The 19,265-nt window shown below is 48.0% G+C and overlaps 1 protein-coding gene across 1 annotated transcript in view; it reads left to right on the forward strand.

Moving 5' to 3' along the window:
• The first annotated feature begins 1,862 nt into the window (after positions 1-1,862).
• Positions 1,863-19,265, forward strand: part of VAV1 (vav guanine nucleotide exchange factor 1) — a 56,828-nt gene continuing 39,425 nt past the window's right edge. The window contains exon 1 of the mRNA XM_036459682.2: positions 1,863-2,125. Coding sequence (XP_036315575.1) covers positions 1,922-2,125 — 204 coding nt within the window. The 5' untranslated portion in view covers positions 1,863-1,921. The remainder of the gene's footprint in view (positions 2,126-19,265) is intronic.

Raw genomic sequence — 19,265 nt, forward strand, 5'->3', positions numbered from 1 at the left:
TTATGGAGGGATAGAGAGGGAGGGAGGGAGGGTGGGAGGAAAGAACCAAAAAGCGGTGGTCCCAGCTAACAGTTTCTGAGCTCTGGCTGTGTGCCAAGAGGATACTGCTTGCTTGACGGGCCTCAGCGCGTTTGCGTTCACCCAGGTCCCAGGCCACCGAATGAGGTAGGCGCTGCTTCCATCACCCCCGTTTTCCAGCTGCAGAAACAAACGGAGCCTTCATTCCAAACTTGAGCCCATCTTACAGACGAGGAAGAGGACGCCTAGACAGCGAAGGATGTTTGGGGATGGAACATTTTGGTGCTTACAAGATCACAAAGCTAGACGTTTCCAGGCTGCACTGCCCTCCCCGCCCTGCTGTGGAAGGGGGGCTCAAGAGGGCTGAGGGGAGTATCTTTTCCTTAACACCGCCCCCACCCCCCACCCCTGCCTAATTTTGATATATTGGGTATGTCCAGCGAAGGAGCATAGCGCCCCCTAATGGTTACAAGAATTTAAAAAATGTAAGGGGGCGTCTAGGGAAATTGAGAGGACTCACAACCTAGTGGGATGAGAGACCGCATAGACAAGATGATTTCAGGTGGTGAGGGCTCCGATGACAGCGAATGTTTGCTAAACGTGTCAACGAACCACACTAGTAAAGCCTATTAGGAGAGAGATGACAGTGACCATGGGCAAACACGGATGGATTTGGGATACATGTCAGAGGTGGTGCCAACAGAGCTTTCAACCACTCATTTGTTTGCTTATTCTCATTCTGCAAATATATATATATGGAGCATGTATATGTGTGCCAGGTGCTGGGACGGGAAGGGAGGGGTCCCGCAGCACACAAAAGACAATTTTCTAAATAGATAATAAATAAGTATAGCTCAACCGGCATGGCTCAGTGGTCGAGCGGACCTGTGAAACCAGAGGTCACGGTTGGATTCCCAGTCGGGCACATGCTTGGTTCTGGGCTCGACACCCAGTGTGGGGCGTGCAGGAGGCAGCCGATTATCATGGAAGTTTCTCTCCCTCCCTCTTTATTCCTCTCTGACATGAATGAAAATATATTTAGAAATAGATAAATAAGTATAATAAAATATCAGGTGTGATGATCATCAGGGCTTAAAGTAGGGATAGGGTATGATCGGGTGGGATTCAAAATAGGGTGGTTTGGGAAGACTTCATGAAAAGGTGACATTGAGCAAAAAAAAACCTTTAGGTGGTGAGGGAACGACCTATGACGTTGCCAAAAGCAGGGGGAGGAGCATGTGCAAAGGTCCTGGGGCCAGACAAGGCCTGGCTTGCTGGAGGAACAGCAGGAGGCCTACGTGGCAAGTGAGAGAAAGGGGTGTGGAAGGGTTGAGGGCAGGGAGAGTTTAGGGAGGGCAGGCCATAGAGGGCCTTGTGGGTTGCATGAAGGACTTTTTACCCCCCAAAAAGGAAGGTAGGTGACAAGAGGAGAGACACCCGACTTGACTCAGGTGAGCCCAGGCGCCCTCTGGCCGTCGTAGGGAGGACAGACTGGGGAGACAGAGGGCCAGAGCGCAGGGACCTGGGCGGAGGAGGCTAGACTGGTCCAGGACAGTGATGATGGGGCTGGACCCGGGCGGGTGGAGGCAGAGAGGGGAGGGGTGAGCAGAGGGCGGATTTCGAGTACTTGGAGATGTTACTGCTCAAGGGTTGGGTATTGGGGAAGGGCAGCCGGCCTTGTGCCCAGGTGTGGCTTTGGTGGGGGAAAGAGAGGTCCCGGGAGGAAGGGGCTGGGCTGGGCGGGGCTGGCCTGCAGGTGCTACCCCAGTCATCGCCACCCCTTACGGCTCCTCCTCCTCCACCCCCTCTCCCCGCGACAGTTACAGGCAAAGAAGAGGAAGTGGTAGCTAGTAACACAAGCGGGCGGGCGGGCGGCGGGCGCCCGGGCGGGGAGGCAGCCGCCATGGAGCTGTGGCGCCAGTGTACCCACTGGCTGATCCAGTGCCGGGTGCTGCCGCCCAGCCACCGCGTGACCTGGGACGGGGCCCAGGTGTGCGAGCTGGCGCAGGCCCTTCGCGATGGGGTCCTCCTCTGCCAGCTGCTCAACAACCTGCTGCCCCACGCCATCAACCTACGCGAGGTCAACCTGCGTCCCCAGATGTCCCAGGTGAGCCCGCCGCGGGCTGCCGGGCCCAGGGTTGGAAGTGGGGGGAGAGGAGGGGAGACATGCCAGGCTGGGTTAGTGTGCTGAGCCTCTTGGGCTGGCACTGCAGGGGGCATATGTCAGCTCCTCGGCTGGCTTAGGGGAGAGTGTGTGTGTGTGGACAGAGGGGCAGTGTGGACGGTAACACTGAAATTCTGGGGTTACCCGCCAAAAGTTAGCAGGAATGCCTTTGTAGGCACAGAATGAGCTGAGCCCAACTTTAGGCTGAGGACCGACTGGCAAGCCGGGGCTTAGCCTCTCCTAAGCCCCAGGCTGACTTTGCTGAGGTTCAAGGCCCCAGGTGCCACCCTCTGGGAGTCTGGAGGGGGTGCCTAGAAACCCTCCTTAGTCAACAGGGTGCCTAAGGGTTTCAAGACCCTGCTCCTACCCCCAGATTCTGGCTCCGGGGGAGGGGCCTCCTTCCCCACATGTGTCTCCTCCTCCTCCGGGCCCCTGGGCCCCTTCCTTCCCCTCACATCTCCTTCCCCTTGGCTTCCTGCCTGGGCCTGGGGCAGATGGGGGCCTGTGACCCAGGGCTCTGCTCTTCCCAGCGCCCTCCATCCCCTGGGGGACATGGAGGCAGGACCAGGTCCTGAGCCCTACCTCCAAGAGTGGGTTCTGGGGGTTTGGGTGCCTAGGAATAGCTCCTCTTTCTCTGCAGCAATTTCTGTGAAGGCGAAGGGTCCCAGAAGGAGGCAGATTTGACTGTGACCGCCCCCGGCTCAGGAAACACATTCAAGTCCCTATTTGAATGCGGTTGGGTGGGGGAGGGAGCAGGACTGGATGCTCTCTCTGTAGCACCTCCCCTGGTTCTCTATAGCCGTCTGGGTGCTGGGTGGAAGTGGTATATGCTGCTGGGTGGGGGCTGGGGGTGCCCCACCCGCCACGGAGGTCCATGGGGACCTGTAGGCCAGCTTTTAGTCTCTGTGCCCAGATGAAAGCTTTGTCCAGAGGAGCTGTAGGCCGGGGGACTGGTGGAGGGGGGTGGGCAGCAGTTGGGCCCTCCGTAGCCTCCTCTCTGGGTTGACCTGCCATGTGCAGGTGCGGGGAGGGGAAGTGACTGCTCTGGGAGTGGGCCCTGGGGATCCTCAGGGGCATTTCCTGAGGACAGAGCCCTGGGTGGAGAGGTGGGTGGTCCCCCTTTCCTAGCCCAGGCAGGATTTCGAGAAGGAGCGAGGGATCGCTAGAGAACCCCTCCCCCATGGCCAGCCCTTCTCGACACCTGCCATCCCGAAATTGCCTACATTTGCTTATCTCCTTCCAGCACATGAGGAAGTCACTCTGCGACCTGTCAGGCCTCAGATGAGCAGGGAGGCAAGGTCCCCAGTGAGGCTCAGTAGCAGCGAATGGCGAAGTGGATAGACATAAGGATGAACTTCCACTCCTGCACGCAGCTTGCCTAAGGCTTACTCTCTGATGAAAAGCAGGGGGATGTGGCATTCATGTTTAGGAGAGCAGCTGCAAGGACTCCAGGGACCATCCTATTTCTACATTCTGGGCAACTTCCTGAACCCAGGCCCAGGCCTGACCCTCAAGGTGCTCCCGGACTCGGGGCGATGGGACTGGACATTTGCAGCCCCTTGTTGTCAGGACTGGTGGAGGGACAAATCTCTGGGCTGGGGGTCCTGTAGCAAAGGCAAGGCATTGCCTGAGGGAGTCTGGCTTTCTCCAAGAGGAGGCATTTGTACTGGGTTTTGTAGAGTGAATAGGAGCCTTCTCATTGCTCTGGCTTCCTGCACCCCGCTGTGCCAGGCCCCAGCCTGTGCAGGTGTATTCCCTGATCCTTCCCGTGTGGGAGCTCTGCACCCTCCTGCCCCTGCTCATTCTGTCTCCCTTCAGAGCTCAGCCCCATGCCCTGTCCGCGGTGGGGAGGATGGGGATGCCTGTAGGAAGCTAAAACATGAAGCCCGAGGGAGGTGCCAAAAGAACAACCTCTCTGGGTTTGCATGTCCCTGTTAACAGATGGAAGGCAGGCCCGTGGGATGTGGAAGGGCAGAGGGAGAAAAGGGAAGGGTGTGGGGGAGGGAGGAGCTACGGCACAAATAAAGGTGTGGAGGCTAGAATCGGGGTGCTTCCCGGGTTCTCTTGTTTTCTTTTCCTAGTTCTTCTGCTTTTTCCCAGTTGTTTCCAGGGGAGAGGGTGGGAAGACCATATTTAAATGTTCAGTCATTTGGCAACAATTCCAATGTACGCCAGCCTTCTTCTGGGGGCCAAGACTGTGAGAGCAGGGCACACACCAACCCCTCTTGTGTGGAGCCTGCATTCTAGAGGGAGAGACTGACAGTGAGCAAATAAGGAAGGAAACATACAATGTCAGTATGTACTCTGGAAAAAACAGAGCAGGAAGGGGACTCCGGAGGATCAGGCTGCACTTATGAATAGGGGGTCTGGGATGCCTCACTGATAAGGTGACATTTGAGCAGAGACCTGGGGAAAGGGAGGGGATGAGTGAGCCATGTGGATCTGGGGGAAACAGTGCTTCTGCGAGGGGGTGCTGCCAGTGCAAAGGCCCTGGGGTCAGAAAGGGTGAATGCCCACAGAGGCTGTGCTGTACTGCAGGGCAGTGAATGGCCTGGCTGGTGGCAATGGTTCATGGGTGAGGTCTGATTGAAGGGAATCTTCAAGTGGGGAGGTCCCTCAGATCGGAGGCCCAGAGACAATGGATGCTACTATCTCATAAGCGGCCACTGAATGACCAGACAACCCAACTCTGCCACTGGAGCTCGACCCAACTCTTTCTCTGAGAGTCCACATTCTGGGCTGCAGAGATGAAGAAGCTTGAAGGCTAAGGGCGTGAAGAGGAAGAGATGAATGTGACAGTCATTGTGGGAAAGATCCACCAGGACATGGGAGCTGATTAGATGTGGGGTGGGGACAGGCTCTGGGGCCAAGATGATGTCAAGGTCCCAGGCTCAGTGAATGCTGGTGCCACTGGCAGAGGCAGAAAAGGGAGAGGGCAGGAGGGTTAGAACAGGAGGGTGGGCTGGAGGAGGGGGGTGGTGGCTTGGAGGAGCCAGAGGTGGGTTCAAGTGCTGGTGCCACCACTTCCTGGCTTCACCTCCCCGAGCCTTGGTTTCTCCTCGGTGAACCATAAATTAAAATGTCACTGATTTAGGGGTGGATTTTTGTGATATTTCAGTACTACTTACCATAGCAGTGTCTAATACCTGATAAACTCTCACTAAGAAGCCTTTTTAGAAAGGATGTGAGGTAGCGGGAAGGAGGGCATAACACACAGGTAGGAATTGGGTTAGGGTAGTAGTTTTCAATCGCAGCCATTTTGACCTTTTATTTTTTATTTCTTTTTAGTTTTTATTTATTTTTTATTGATTTCAGAAAGGAAGGGAGAGGGAGAGATAGAAACATCAATAAAAGAATCATTTATCGGCTGTCTCCTGCATGCCCCTTACTGTGAATCGAGCCCACAACCAGGACACGTGCCCTTGACCAGAATCGAACCTGAGACCCTCCATCCGCAGGTCAACACTATCCACTGAGCTTAACTGGCTAGGGCTCGCCCCCCATTTAGGAGCTGCTGCTGGCATCTAGTGGGTAGAGGTCAGGCATGCTGCTCAACACCCACAGAAACCACACACAACAGAGAATTGTCCTGCACCAATGTCGGCCGTGCTGAGGTTAAGAAGAAGCTGATGCCAGGGGACAGAGAGCCCAATAGAATCTTCAGATTATTTAACACTTTGGTTAAACAATGCACCCATATCATTCAAGTATTAAAATGCATAAAAAGTTATACAGGGGGAAATTTAACTCCTAGTCCTGTCCCTCAGATACCCACACATACCCAGTTCCTACCTTCCCCCATAGTGACTACATTTTTTAAAAGGTTTATTCACTTAAAAAAAACACACCTTTATTATTGAAAGTATTACAATTGTCCCTTTTCCCCCCATTGAGCCCTTCTAATCTGTATCTGTGCCCCACCCCTGGCCTTCACCACACTATTGTCTGTGTCTGTGGGTTATGAATATATGCATACAAGTTCTTTGGTTAACTTCTTCCCCCCCCCCCCCCCCCCCCCCCTCCATCTGAGGTTCAACAGTCTGATCCATGCTTCTCTGTCTCTGGATCTATTTTGTCCATCAGTTTATTTTGTTCTTTAGATTCTACATTTGAGTGAGATCATGTGATACTTGTCTTTCTCTGAGGTTTATTTCCCTTAGCATAATACTCTCCAGGTCCCTCTATGCTGTCTCAAAGCATAAGAGACCCTTCTTTTTTTACTGCTGCATAGTATTCCCTGGTGTAAATGTACCACAGCTTTTTTATCCGCTCCTCCACTGATGGGCACTTGGGCTGTTTCCAGATCTTAGCTGTTGTAAATTGCACTACTATGAACATGGGGGTGCATATCATATATTCTTTCTGATTGAAGTTCTGGGTTTCTAAGGATATATTCCTAGGAGTGGGATCACTGGGTCAAATGGCGGTTCCATATTTAATTTTTTTGAGGAAACTCCATACTGTTTTCCATCATGGCTGCACCAGTCTGCATTCTCACCAGCAGTGCATAGGGTTCCCTTTACCTTGTTCATGGATTGGTAGAATTAACATCATTAAAATGTCCATACTATCCAAAGCAATCTCGATTCAATGCAATCCCTATTATAATACTAACGGCATATTTCACAGATCTAGAACAAACACTCCAAAAATTTATATGGAACCAAAAAAAAAAAAAAAAAAAAAAAAAAGACCCATAAAGCCACAGCAATCTTCAGAAAGAACAAAGTTGAAGGAATCATAATACCAGATTTCAAGTTATACTACAAAGCCACCAATCAAAGCAGCCTGGTGCTGGCACAAGAACAGGCATCTTGATCAGTGGGACAGAATAGATACCTCAGAAGTCATCCAAGCCATTACACTCAATTAATATTTGACAGAGGAGGCAAGAGCATCCAATGGAGTCAAGACAGCCTCTTCAATAAATGGTGCTGGGAAAATTAGACAGATACATGCAAAAAAACAAAAACAAAAAACAAAAACAAAAACAAAAAACCCCCGAAACTAGACCACTCACTTACACCATACACAAGAATAAATTCAAAATGGATAAAAGACTTACTGGGTAAATGGAAGCTGGGACACATAAAAATCCTAGAAGAAACCATAGGTAGCAAAATCTTAGACTTCTCTGATAGCAATATGTTTCCGGATATATCTGCTAGGGCAAAGGAAACTAAGGAGAAAATAAACAAATGGGACTACATCAAAATAAAAAGCTTCTGCACAGCAAAAGAAACCACCAACAAAACACAAAGGGAGCCCACTGTATGGGAGAATGTATTTGCAAGGATACATTTGATAAAGGGTTAATATCCAAAATATATAAGGAACCCATACAACTTAACAAAAGGAAGACAAACAATTTCAATTAAAAGATGGGCAAAGGACCTAAATAGACACTTCTCCAAAGGGGAATACAGATGGCCAAGGGACATATGGAAACTGCTCAAAGTCACTAATCATCCGAGAGATGCAAATGAAAAGGACAATGAAGTATCACCTCACACCTGTCAAAATGGCTACCCATCAACAGATCAACAAGTGACAAGTGCTGGCGAAGATGTGGAGAAAAGGGAACCCTAGTTCATTTTTTAAAAGTTGACTGTATGTCCTTCCAGAATTTCTTTATGCAAATGTAAGCAAAAAATAATTCATGTTCTTACTTACTACACTCCTCCTTTCACATGAACTATAGCATATACTATCCACTGTGTTGTACCTTGCTTTCCTCAGTTTAATAATTATCTTGGGAATTTTACCAAATCAATACATAGAGATTGTCCTCATTCCTTTCGAAAAATGGCTATATGATGTTCCTGATCATTCATTTATGTAACAAACCTCTTATACTGTGCTATGTGTCAGGTTTTATCCAGGGAACAATAAACTAAGTCAGAGGGCTGAATGTGTCCACAGTATGTTTCTATAAATAAAGTTTTTTGGACTGCAGCCACGCATATTCATTTATGTACTGTCCATGGCTGAATTCCAGCTACAACTATAGAGTTGAGTAATTGTGATAGAGACTGTCTGGCCTGAGCGAGGTATTTACTCTCCAGATCGTTGCAGAAAAAGCTCACTGGTACCTGGTATAAATGCTTTCTATACATTACTAGTAACTCGTTTAATTCCCACAACAACTGGCGAGGTAGAAAGTACTATTATCCTCCTTTTTCATTTGGAGAAACTGAGGCACACGTATGTTAAGTAACTTGCTCCCGGGCACCCAATTTGAAAGTGACAGAGTCGGGGACTTGAACCCAGGCAGCCTGGGCCCAGGATCCTTATGTGCAACGATCACTCTAAACTACCTCTATTTCATCCATGGACACTTGCCTTTTGTTCTAACAAGCTTACTGCAATCAGTAATCTCATGATTCATTTTCCGCTCCTGTACTCAGTGACTTGGGACATGTTTCGTCATCTGTAAAACAGGGGATAAACATTCCCATCTTAAAGCATCGTTGTGAGGGATAAACAAGTGGCCATAAAGAACCTAGAAAAATATCTGACTACATGTAAAAGCTCCTGTGGCAGCCTTACACACGGGCAAGCATATCCATGGGGTAAATTATCAGAAGGGCCTGTTGGCTCAAAGGCAATGAGTGTGTGCTTTGGATACGGGGAAATCGTCCTCTATGTGGGATTGTTCCCATATGGATTGTTCCAGTGACTCTGGGAAGATCTTTTTTATCAGAGAGATCTCCCTGATTTCAGTGCATAAGCTTGTTCTCTGTGGCCTTGCTTACAGACTGTTCTGTTATCCCACTTTTGGGGTTGCTATTTGGGGGATAAATGGAGCATATTATGGCTCAGTTTATATCTCTTTTTCTGAGTGAGGTTGATCCTCTTTTCCTATGTTTAAGAGCTGTTTTTATTTTTTCTCGGTGAATTATTTGTTCATATCATGTGCCCATTATACTGTTGACCATTTTTTTCTTATTGATTTTCCATGGCTCTTTATATACAGCAGAACCTTTTTTTTCTCTCGAACTTAATTTGTTCCAGAAGACTGTTCAAAAATCGAATTGTGTTTTTTTTTCCCATTAGAAAAAAATGTAAATTCGCCAAAACCGGTTTGGCTCAGTGGATAGAGCATAGGTCTGCGGATTGACGGGTCGCAAGATCGATTCCAGTCAAGGGCATGTACATTGTTGTGGGCATATCTCTGGTGGGGGGTATGCAGGAGGCAGCTGGTGGATGTTTCTCTCTCATCGATATTTCTAGTTCTCTATCCCTCTCCCTTCTTCTCTGTTGAAAATCAATAAAATATATTTAAAAAAAGAAAAAAAAAGAAAAAATGTAAATTGAATTAATCTGTTCCAGACTCCCAAATGATTCCCTGTTTTAACCCATTATATATAGTACATGTCTGTTGTACTGTTTAACCTATAAACAAACACTTTAAAAACAAAAATGACATGAAATGTAAATGAAAATTTAACAAAAAGGAAAGGAAATGTGCAGTAAAAAAAAAAGAAAAATTTATCCAGGTTGCTGCAAATGATGAGAATTCCTTCTTTTTTATGGCAGCATAGTATTCCATTGTGTAGATGTACCATAGTTTTTTGATCCAATCATCTGCTGACGGGCACCTAGGCTGTTTCCAGATTCTAGCTATTGTAGATTGTGCTGCTATGAACCTAGGAGTGCATATATCCTTTCTGACTAGAGAACATTATGCTGAGTGAAATAAGCCAGTCAATAAAAGAGAAATACCACATGGCCTCACTCATTTATGGACATTAAAAAACATTATAAACTGACAAACCAAAAGATAGATATAAAGACAGTAAAGCAACAAGCAGACTGTAAAATTACACCAGAGAGAGTAGGGAGATCTGGGGGAGATAAGAGATCAACCGAAGGACTTGTATACATGCATATAAGTACAACTAATGGACACAAAACTCTGGGGAGGGAGGGTATGTGGGGGGGGGGCAATGTTAAAATATGTACCCAGATAATAATTTAATAAATAAATAAAATTTTAAAAAAAGAAAAAAAAAGAAAAATTTACAGTAATTATAAGCAGCAGCAAAAGCAAAGAAACACAAAAATATTCACAGCACAATCTCCGGAGATTTTAACAGTGGTGAACTGACTCATATTTGCGCATTTTCTTCTTTGTTTGTCACCTGAGAGATGTGTTACTCATCACACAGGTATGAGCAGGAAAGGGCTCTCAGGCCCAGCTAGAGGGGCTCAGTGTTTGAGTGTCAACCTGTAAGCCAAGAGGTCACGGTTCAGTTCCCGGTCAGGGCAAATGCCCAGGCTGCAGGCTCAATCCTGTGTGCGGGAGGCAGCCAATCGATGATTCTCTCTCATCATTAATGTTTCTATCTCTCTCTCCCTCTCCCTTCCTTTCTGAAATCAATAAAATATATATATGCATATATATATCTATAATTATAAAAGCATAATATGCTAATTAGACTGGACAGCTGAGTGACCTTCCGGATGAAGCTCGGCCCTTGCACAAATTTCATGCATCAGGCCTCTACTATATGTATATGTATATGTATATGTTTATGTATATGTATATGTATATGTGTATTTGTATGTATATGTATATGTGTATGTATATGTATATGTGTATGTGTATGTATATATGTGTATGTGTGTGTGTGTGTGTGTGTGTGTGTGTGTGTGTGTGTGTTAGAGGCCTGGTGCATGAATTCGTGCATGGATGGGGTCCGGCAAGCTGGACAGTTGGCTGGTCTGCATGCTGGTTGAACTCCTGGTCGAGGGGACAATTTGCATATTAGTCTTTAATTATATATGATATACACTGACTGGCCAGATTATTATGTGTTCAGAGATCATAATAATCTGGCCACTCAGTGTGTGTGTGTGTGTGTGTGTGTGTGTGTGTGTGTTTTAAAAGGGTTGTCAGGTTGAGAAGCAAATTGTTTGAAATGGAAGACATTTGAGAAGCTAGGTTCCATTGTATTAGGCTGGTTTGAATTTCAAGGCAGGTACTTACTAGCTTTGTGATCCTGGAGACAAAAATTACTTAACCTGTCTGAGCCCTGTCTTATCTATGAAATGGGGATGTGGATAGGACCTTTATCTCAGGAGGACTCAATGTGATAAGGTAAGTTAAATTCCTATCATGGCGATTGTCATACAACAAGTGCTAAGTTAACAGGGGTCACTCTTTTGATTAATTTGAGTTCAGTGGGTCTGAGTTGGCTGTAGGATGTGGTATAGTCAGGGTATGTGAGGGTAGTTCCTGTGATAAATTGCATCACTTCAATGACAATAAGAAGTTACTTGTTGCTCACACAACAATCCAGTTTGGAAGCAGTGGGGGGTTGAGGAGATGGTTCTTCTTTACAGTTTTTCTATGATCCCCATTCTCCCTACAGCCCTTGGAGTCCTCTCTACTCATCCAGAGGGCAAGGAAGGAGTGTGAGAAAGGAAACCACGGGAGGCTTGTCCCTGAAAGGGCACCCTCACCTCCATCCTCTTTCCATTGGCTAGAACTCGCTCACAAGGTCCCATCCAACTGCAAGAGCAGCTGGGAATGCAGTTCAGCTGGAAGCCAATGAACAGGAAATGGGTTGGGTGGATATAGAGAAGTTCCTCCCCCCAAGAAGCCCAATGTGAAACCTAGCTGGCTTCAGAGATGCGAGTCTGGAGGGAGCTGTTTCATTGGCAAGCTTGGTAGGATGAGGAATGAGGAGCACGTGGAACAAAGCCAGGGGGAAGGATTCAGTTAGGGACAAATGGCCTGCATGGGTTGGGCTGTGTTGGTTGGAAGACTTCATCTCAACACATCGGAAGCCTGGGAGAGTCAACATTGGATGCTGCTCCTTCTTTTCCATTCCATTCCATTCTGTTCCCTGACCTCATCCGGGGCCCGATACTGGGAAACGTTACTCCTCAGGGCTCTCACAGAGGGGCCGGGAAAACCCTGTCCCTCCTCTCTCTCACCCCTCCCATGACTCCCCGTTGCTCTTGGAGTGAAATACAAAGTCCTCACCATGACCCAGATTTGTCTCCTGTTAACCTCTCAGCCCTCATCTCCTCCATCTCCACCCCCTCAGTCATTTCTACTCCATCCACATGCACCTCCTCACTGTTCCTAGAACCACTAAGCTAATCTAGCCTCAGGGCTTTTCCATGTGCTGTTCTTGCTTCATGGATCCTTCTTCTCCCAAATACACACTGAGATTGTTCTCTTACCTCCTTCAGGTTCCATCAGAGAGATCTTCCCTGGCTCCCACCCCTTTCCCCTCCATTCGCCTATACAATTCTCATTCTCTTCCTTGTCTAATTTTTTTCCATAGCACTTAGCAACCTCTGACCTATCATAGTTTTTACTTATTTGCTTATTATCTGCTTCTCCCACTGGGATGTCAGGGCAAGGCATTTTGTCTGTTTGGTTCACAACTATATATCCAGTGCCCAGAACATAAGTAGGTGCTCAATAAATATTTATTGGGCATTCCACTTATTCATTCAACATTCATCATTCATTTAACACAGGGGTCAGCACACCATAACCTGTGGCTTCCTGCCTCTTTTTATAAACAAAATTGAGTTGTTACACGGTCACCCCATCTGCTGACATATTGCCCATAGCTGCTTTTCCACTCCTGATAGTCACAGCAGAGACCCTATGACCTTCGAAGCCAAAAAAATTACTCTCTGGCTACACAGAAAGAGTTTGCTGATTGAGCCCTGATGAAATAGGCACTTGCTGAGTGCTTACTGATGGTTGGTTAGTGGTAGTTGGTTAGTGGTGGGTGAGTATGGATGGCCTAGGATCAATCCACCTCTACGAGTTCCTATGTGACTTTGGGCAAGAGTTTAAGTTTTCTCATCTGTAAAATGGGGAAAATGATGTTGATAACAATAACAACAATAATGGTAACACCATAGGCATTTCTATATATTGGGGCCATGTGCTGGGTGATGGAGGATTCCATTATAAATGAGACACAGATTCTCATGCACCTCATGGAACTAGACAAGGAAATAGGCAGTTACAACACCTCCAGTGATGGGTGGAACCCCGGGCATTGTGGGAGCAGAAGAGTGGGGGGAACCTCAGAAGAAACCAGGCAGGCTTCCTGGAGGAAGTGGCATGCTAATAGAGTGTGGGAAGTTGGGGCATATTTAAGGAGTCAAAGGGAGTTCTGTTTGGTCTCCTTTGCTAATGCGGGAAGGGTGCCAGGAAGGGGGTAAGACCTGAGTGTACGTTGTATGAGCATAGCTGGCCTTTATTGTTGTGGGGTTTATTTGGGTAATCCTCACCCAGGGATATTTTTCCATTGATTATTTTTAGAAAGAGTAGAAGGGAAGGGGAGAGACAGGGAGAAACATCGAGGTGAGAGAGACAGCAATTGGTTGCCTCCCACATGTGCACTGACCAGGCTGGGGACAGAGCTGAAATTGAATAGGGAACCCTTCCGTCCTTGGGCCAACACTATCCACTGAGCTAAACAAGCTAGGGCTCATAGCAGGCCTTTTAAAGATCTCACCACAGTGCAGAGATGGACTGTTCCCCTTTGATATCAGGAGTGGTACCTGGGTTTTAGGGGACACTTGGGAGTCAGATCGACTGGGCAACTGTGGAAGAAATAAGGGATGTTCAGTTGGAGAAGTTTAAGGTTTGAGGAAATTCTGAGCTGAGTCTGCAGAAGTTTGAATCAAGGATCTTAGCTCTTGTGACCAGAATACCCGATGGAAACTGGCTCACATAACTAAAATTATTGGGAGAAAAATGCCTTTAGGTTTGGCTGGATTCAGGGGGGAGAGGGGGGCCCTCAGCATTATTACATCAGGGAATCTGCCCCACCCCACCCTTCATCTCTTAACTTTGCTCTTTTGGGTGTTTTTCTCTATTCTCAGCATTCTTTTTCCCAATGAAGGTAGACCTGCTGCTTCAGATTTGTATTCCCACCATTCCATGTCTGATGGAAAATGGGAGCGGTGATTCAAAGACCTCCCAGGCCAAAATCTGGTTTTCATCGGCCATGATTCTTTTGGTGGGGGTCACATGTCCATTCCTGAGCCATCTGCTGTGGCCTGGAGAATACAATGCTCTGATTGGCCAGGGTGAAGTCATATTCCCTGAATCAGTTGCTGTGGCCAGGAAAACTATGATGCTCTCATTGGCCAGGTCAAGGTCACGTGCCCGTTCTTAACCAATGGCTGTGCTCAGGAGAATATCATGCTCTGATTGGTCGGGCCAAGTCACCTGCCCATTCCTAGAGGGGGCTGCCTAGACTCTACCCAAAGGAGTTAGACTGAGTGGAGGGGAGGGCTAGTTACAAAGGGGAAACAGAGAGACTGTTAGCAGAAGGGGGAATAGATGTTAGGAGGGATTTGCCCTTTATATTGGCACCAAGTACTAAATTTAGTCCAGGGTTTCCAAGTGTCAGCACTGTGAAGTTTGGGACCGGATGGATCATTGTCCTGGGGACCACCCTGTGCATTGTACAATGCTAAGCAGCATCCCCGACCACTGGTGTTGTGACAACAAAATGCTCCCAGACATTGTCAAATGTCCCCCTGGGGAGCAGTATCACCCCTGGGGGAGGAAAACCCTGTTTTGGAGGGAATGCACTGCCTATTTCAGGGGGACCCAATGGAATGTAAACACTTACTGACAGCCCTAACCGGTTTAGCTCAGTGGATAGAATGTTGATCTTTGGACTGAAGGGTCCCAGGTTCGATCCCCGTCAAGGGCATGTATCTTGGTTTTGGGCACATCCCCAGTGGGGGGGGTATGCAAGAGGCAGCTGATCGATGTCTGATCAATGTTTCGTTTTTAAAAATATATATTTTATTGATTTTTTTCAGAGAGGAAGAGAGAGAGATAGAGAGTTAGAAACATCAATGAGAGAGAATCATCGATCAGCTGCCTCCTGCACACCCCCTACTGGGAATGTGCCCACAACCAAGGTACATGCCCTTGATCAGAATCGAACCCGGGACCCTTCAGTCCTCAGTCTGATGCTCTATCCACTGAGCCAAACCGGTTTTCGGCCCAAACCGGTTTTGGCTGATCAATGTTTCTAACTCTCTAACCCTCTCCCTTCCTCTCTGTAAAAAAGTCAATAAAATATATAAATATTAAAACAAACAAACAAACAAACAAAAAAACCGCTTACTGACAGGTGATGGCTCAGAAGAGACGGAGCCTTAGAGTTGGAATACTCATTTATATTGTTGTCAGCAGCAGGCACTGTGCTGATGGCTGGGCTCTGGGAAGGCACACTCATGAACTCTCCTCTCTCCTGAGTTCATGGCCCTGGGGGAGGGGGAGCTGAGGAGGGAGTGTGTTTCCTGTGGCTGTTGTAACAAAGTACCTCAAACTGCGTGGCTCAGAACAACAGGAATGTGTCATCTCACAGCCCTGGAGACCAGAGGTCTGAAATCCGAACGTTGGCAGGGCCGTTCTCCATCAAGAGGCTGTAGGTGAGGACCGGTTCTTTGCTTCTTCCGGCTCCTGGCGGCTCCCCAGCGTGTGGCAGGGCCGCGGAAGCCAGTGGGGGTAAGGATTGCTCCTCTCACAGAGGGCTGTTCTGAGAGCTGAATGAGCTAATAGTTGTAACGCTGTAAAGCACCACAGGCAGTACCTGGTAGTGACTGGGAAATCAGTCCTTGGAGCCAGTGAGCTCATCATGGGAGGGAGGTGAGAGAGGGAGGTCAGGGCCCTGAAGGTTGAGCCCCAGGGAGCAGCAGCATTGAGCGGGGAGGGCAAGAAGGAAGAGGCAGCAAGAAGTCAGAAAGGAGAATTCAGTGACTCGGGAGTAAAGCTAGAAGGGTGTGGTGTTCCCAGGCCCAAAGAGGAAAGCGGATCCACGCTGAGGTCGTGGCACCGTTTTAATGAAGTGCACGGGAATTGACTCAGAAAATAGAAATGAATGACAACAGCTATTTTATAATTCTTACAGATTCTGTCAGGGATTCAGATGGGGCCTGGTGGTGACGGTTTGTCAGCTCGATAATGAGGAACCTTGAATTCTGTTGATTGAGCACTTACTATACGCAGGTGTTCTAAGCACTTAATACTTGTTAACTCATTTTATTTTCACAACAAACCCATGGAGTAGGTGCCATTATTTCTCAGTTACCTATTACACGCATCCCCCCTTATCTGTGAGATATATGTTCCAAGACACACCCCCCCAGTAGATGCCTGAAACTGTATATTCTATGTATACTATATTCTTTCCTGTACATACATACCTCTGATAATATTTAATCTGTAAATTAGGCACAGTAAGAGATGAACAACAATAAATGATAATAAAATAGAACAATTATAATAGTATCCTATATAATCAAAGGCTAATATGCAAATGGTTGTCACTCCCTCATGTGTAACGACCAATCAGCAGGAGGCTGTGTGCACAGCAGGCACACGTGGGTGGGCGGGGCTGCATGCATGACCAGGAGATATATAAAGCACATCTCAGTCCCTTCTTTCCCTCGCCCCCCCCCTCCCCCTGCTCCTGCTGGCTCCCATGGAAATGGTGGGCCGCCTTCTGTGCACAATTTTGAGTACTGGACCACTAGTACTGTAATAAAAGTTAAGTGAATGTGGTCTGCCTCTCTCAGAGTATCTTCTGTACTGTATGGACAGTGTGACTATGCTGGACAAAGGGTTGATTTATTTCCTGGGGCTGGATGGGGCAGGATGGCATAACATTTCATCACACATATCAGAATGGCATGTAATTTAAAAATGTATGAATTGCTTCCGGAATTTTCCATTTAATATTTTTGGACCATGGTTGACCATGGATAACTGGAACCACAGAAAGTAACACCGTGGAGAAGGGGGACTTCTGTACTGTGAAACAAACCACCCCAAACACATTGTTGTAAGACAGCAGCTATTTTATAATTCTTACAGATTCTGTCAGGGATTCAGATGGGGCCTGGTGGTGACGGTTTGTCAACTCGATAATGAGGAACCTTGAATGTCCGGGGGGTGGGATCATCTGGAGAATTCTTCACTGGCATGGCGGGTGCCTGGGTGAGCTGTGGACTGGAGCATTGGGAAGTGGCCTCTCTGTGTGGCTTGGGCTTCCTCCTAATATAAGGACTGGGTTTTGAGGAGAAGCATGAAGAGAGAGCAATTGCTCCTCAAAAAGACCAAGACAGCTCACCCGGCTGGTGTGGCTCAGTGGTTGAGCATCAATCCAGGAACTAAGAGGTAACTGGTTCGATTCCCTTCCAGAGCACATGCCCAGGCTTCAGTCTCCCCAGTGGGGTGTGTGTGTAAGAGACATCCAATCTTATTGATGTTTCTATCTCTCTAGCCCTCTTCTTTCCACTTTCTCTCTCTCTAAAAAAAAAAAGAGACCAAGACAGAAGCTGCAAGGTCGCTGCTGACCTGCTTGGAGATCATGCAGTGTTACTGGGTTGCACTCTTAGTGACTAAGCAAGTCCCTGAGGCCAGTCTAGATTCAAGGAGAGAGGAGTCAGCCTCCAGCTCTCGGGAGTGTGACAAGCATCAGCATGCTGGATGGCGGACATTTTGTGGCCATCTTTGGAAAGCTCAACCTGTTGCATGTCATCCTAATTTCGCAGATGAGGAAACGGAAACATGGTGTTTTAGATGCCCAACACTATGCTGGGATTTGAACCCGAATATCCAGGCACCCGAAACTTGTGACCAGAATTCTATGAATTCTGCCTCTTTCAGGAGACATGTGAGCCTTTCAGGTGGTTATGGAGATAGACTTGGATTCAGATTTCTGGTTCTCCTGATCAAGGTTCAGCCAGGAAGGCAGAAATAACCTTAGGCCTCTCAAACAGAGGGTTTAATCCAGAGGATTGGTGAGGGGGAAGCTGAGAAGACAGGTGGGGGACATGGAGAGAGGAGTCACTGAGCGAGTGGAACAATACAGGAAGTGGTGTGACCTGGGTCCAGGGCCATTCAGTGAGAACTATAGAACCGGGGGCAACAGCTGTCTTTGGGGAACTAAGCCACGGAATACACAATTTGCTGCTGGAGGAGGCAGAGCAAAGGAGGGAGAAATACCCTGGCTTCTCTCCTCCTTCTGCTCTCTGGTCTCCTGACGGGGCCTCTCATTGGCTGAACCTACCTGGAAGCCAAGGTGCAAAGAAGCCTGGGAAATGTAGTTCCCTTGACTGCAGAGCAAAGCAGAGGAAGGGTGCAGAATGGATCTGAGAGCAGGCAGGCCAATTCAGATCTTTCTTAGGACTGTTCTTGTCATGGGCCACCAGCACACAGCTGATCTATTCCGTGGCTTAGTTCCCCGAAGACAGCTGTTGCCCCCGGTCTTCCTCCATACAGTGCATCCGAGATCTGCTTACCATGGTTATGTCCACGTTTCCCCCCCAGCCGCCTCTAGCACAGGCTGAACACCTGTACCATCTTCCTGGCTCCCCAATGGACAGCATCTCCAGGACTCCACCTCACAGTGGCTGTCGTGTGCTTGTCTGCCCTGGGGACCTGGAATGACCCCCAGATGGGCACGGTAGGCGAGCACTCCCAGAGATGTGGGGCTGTTGCTTTCAGGCTAATCTGTGATGGAGCAGGGGACCAGGGGAGTTGGAAAAAATGCTTAACAAGCTGCCAGCCAATTGTGCTTCCCTTGCAGGCATTCTGGGAGATGTGGCAGAGTGGTGGGATGCTTAGGGTGACAACACTTGCCCTTTGGATCACATGGCCTGTCTTCATAAAGAAGCACCTGAGACCACCCTTGATCCACACAATCTCACCCCCCCCCCCCCCTTTTCTCATTCTGGCCTCCAACCTCTTCCTGGAATACACAAGGCAGGGACCAGCCTCGGAACCTTTGCACTGGCTGTTCCCTCTGCCTGGAATGTTGTTCCCCCAGACACACCCCTGCACCCTCCCCTCCTTTAAGCCTTTACTCAATGCCACTCTTTCCGAGAGGCTTCTTGGACCTCCTTCTTTAGAATTGCACCCGCTCCTGGCACTCCCCACCCCCTCTTCCTACTGATTTATGTCCCTTAGCACCACCTTCTAACAAGCCATGTTCATAGTCATGTAACACATTGCTTGCCTCCTGCCAGAATGTCATCCTCACGGGGCAGGGATGTGTATTTCTTTTGTTCA

This window comes from Pipistrellus kuhlii, unplaced genomic scaffold, assembly GCF_014108245.1.
Source record: "Pipistrellus kuhlii isolate mPipKuh1 unplaced genomic scaffold, mPipKuh1.p scaffold_m20_p_30, whole genome shotgun sequence".
Classification (NCBI taxonomy): domain Eukaryota; kingdom Metazoa; phylum Chordata; class Mammalia; order Chiroptera; family Vespertilionidae; genus Pipistrellus; species Pipistrellus kuhlii.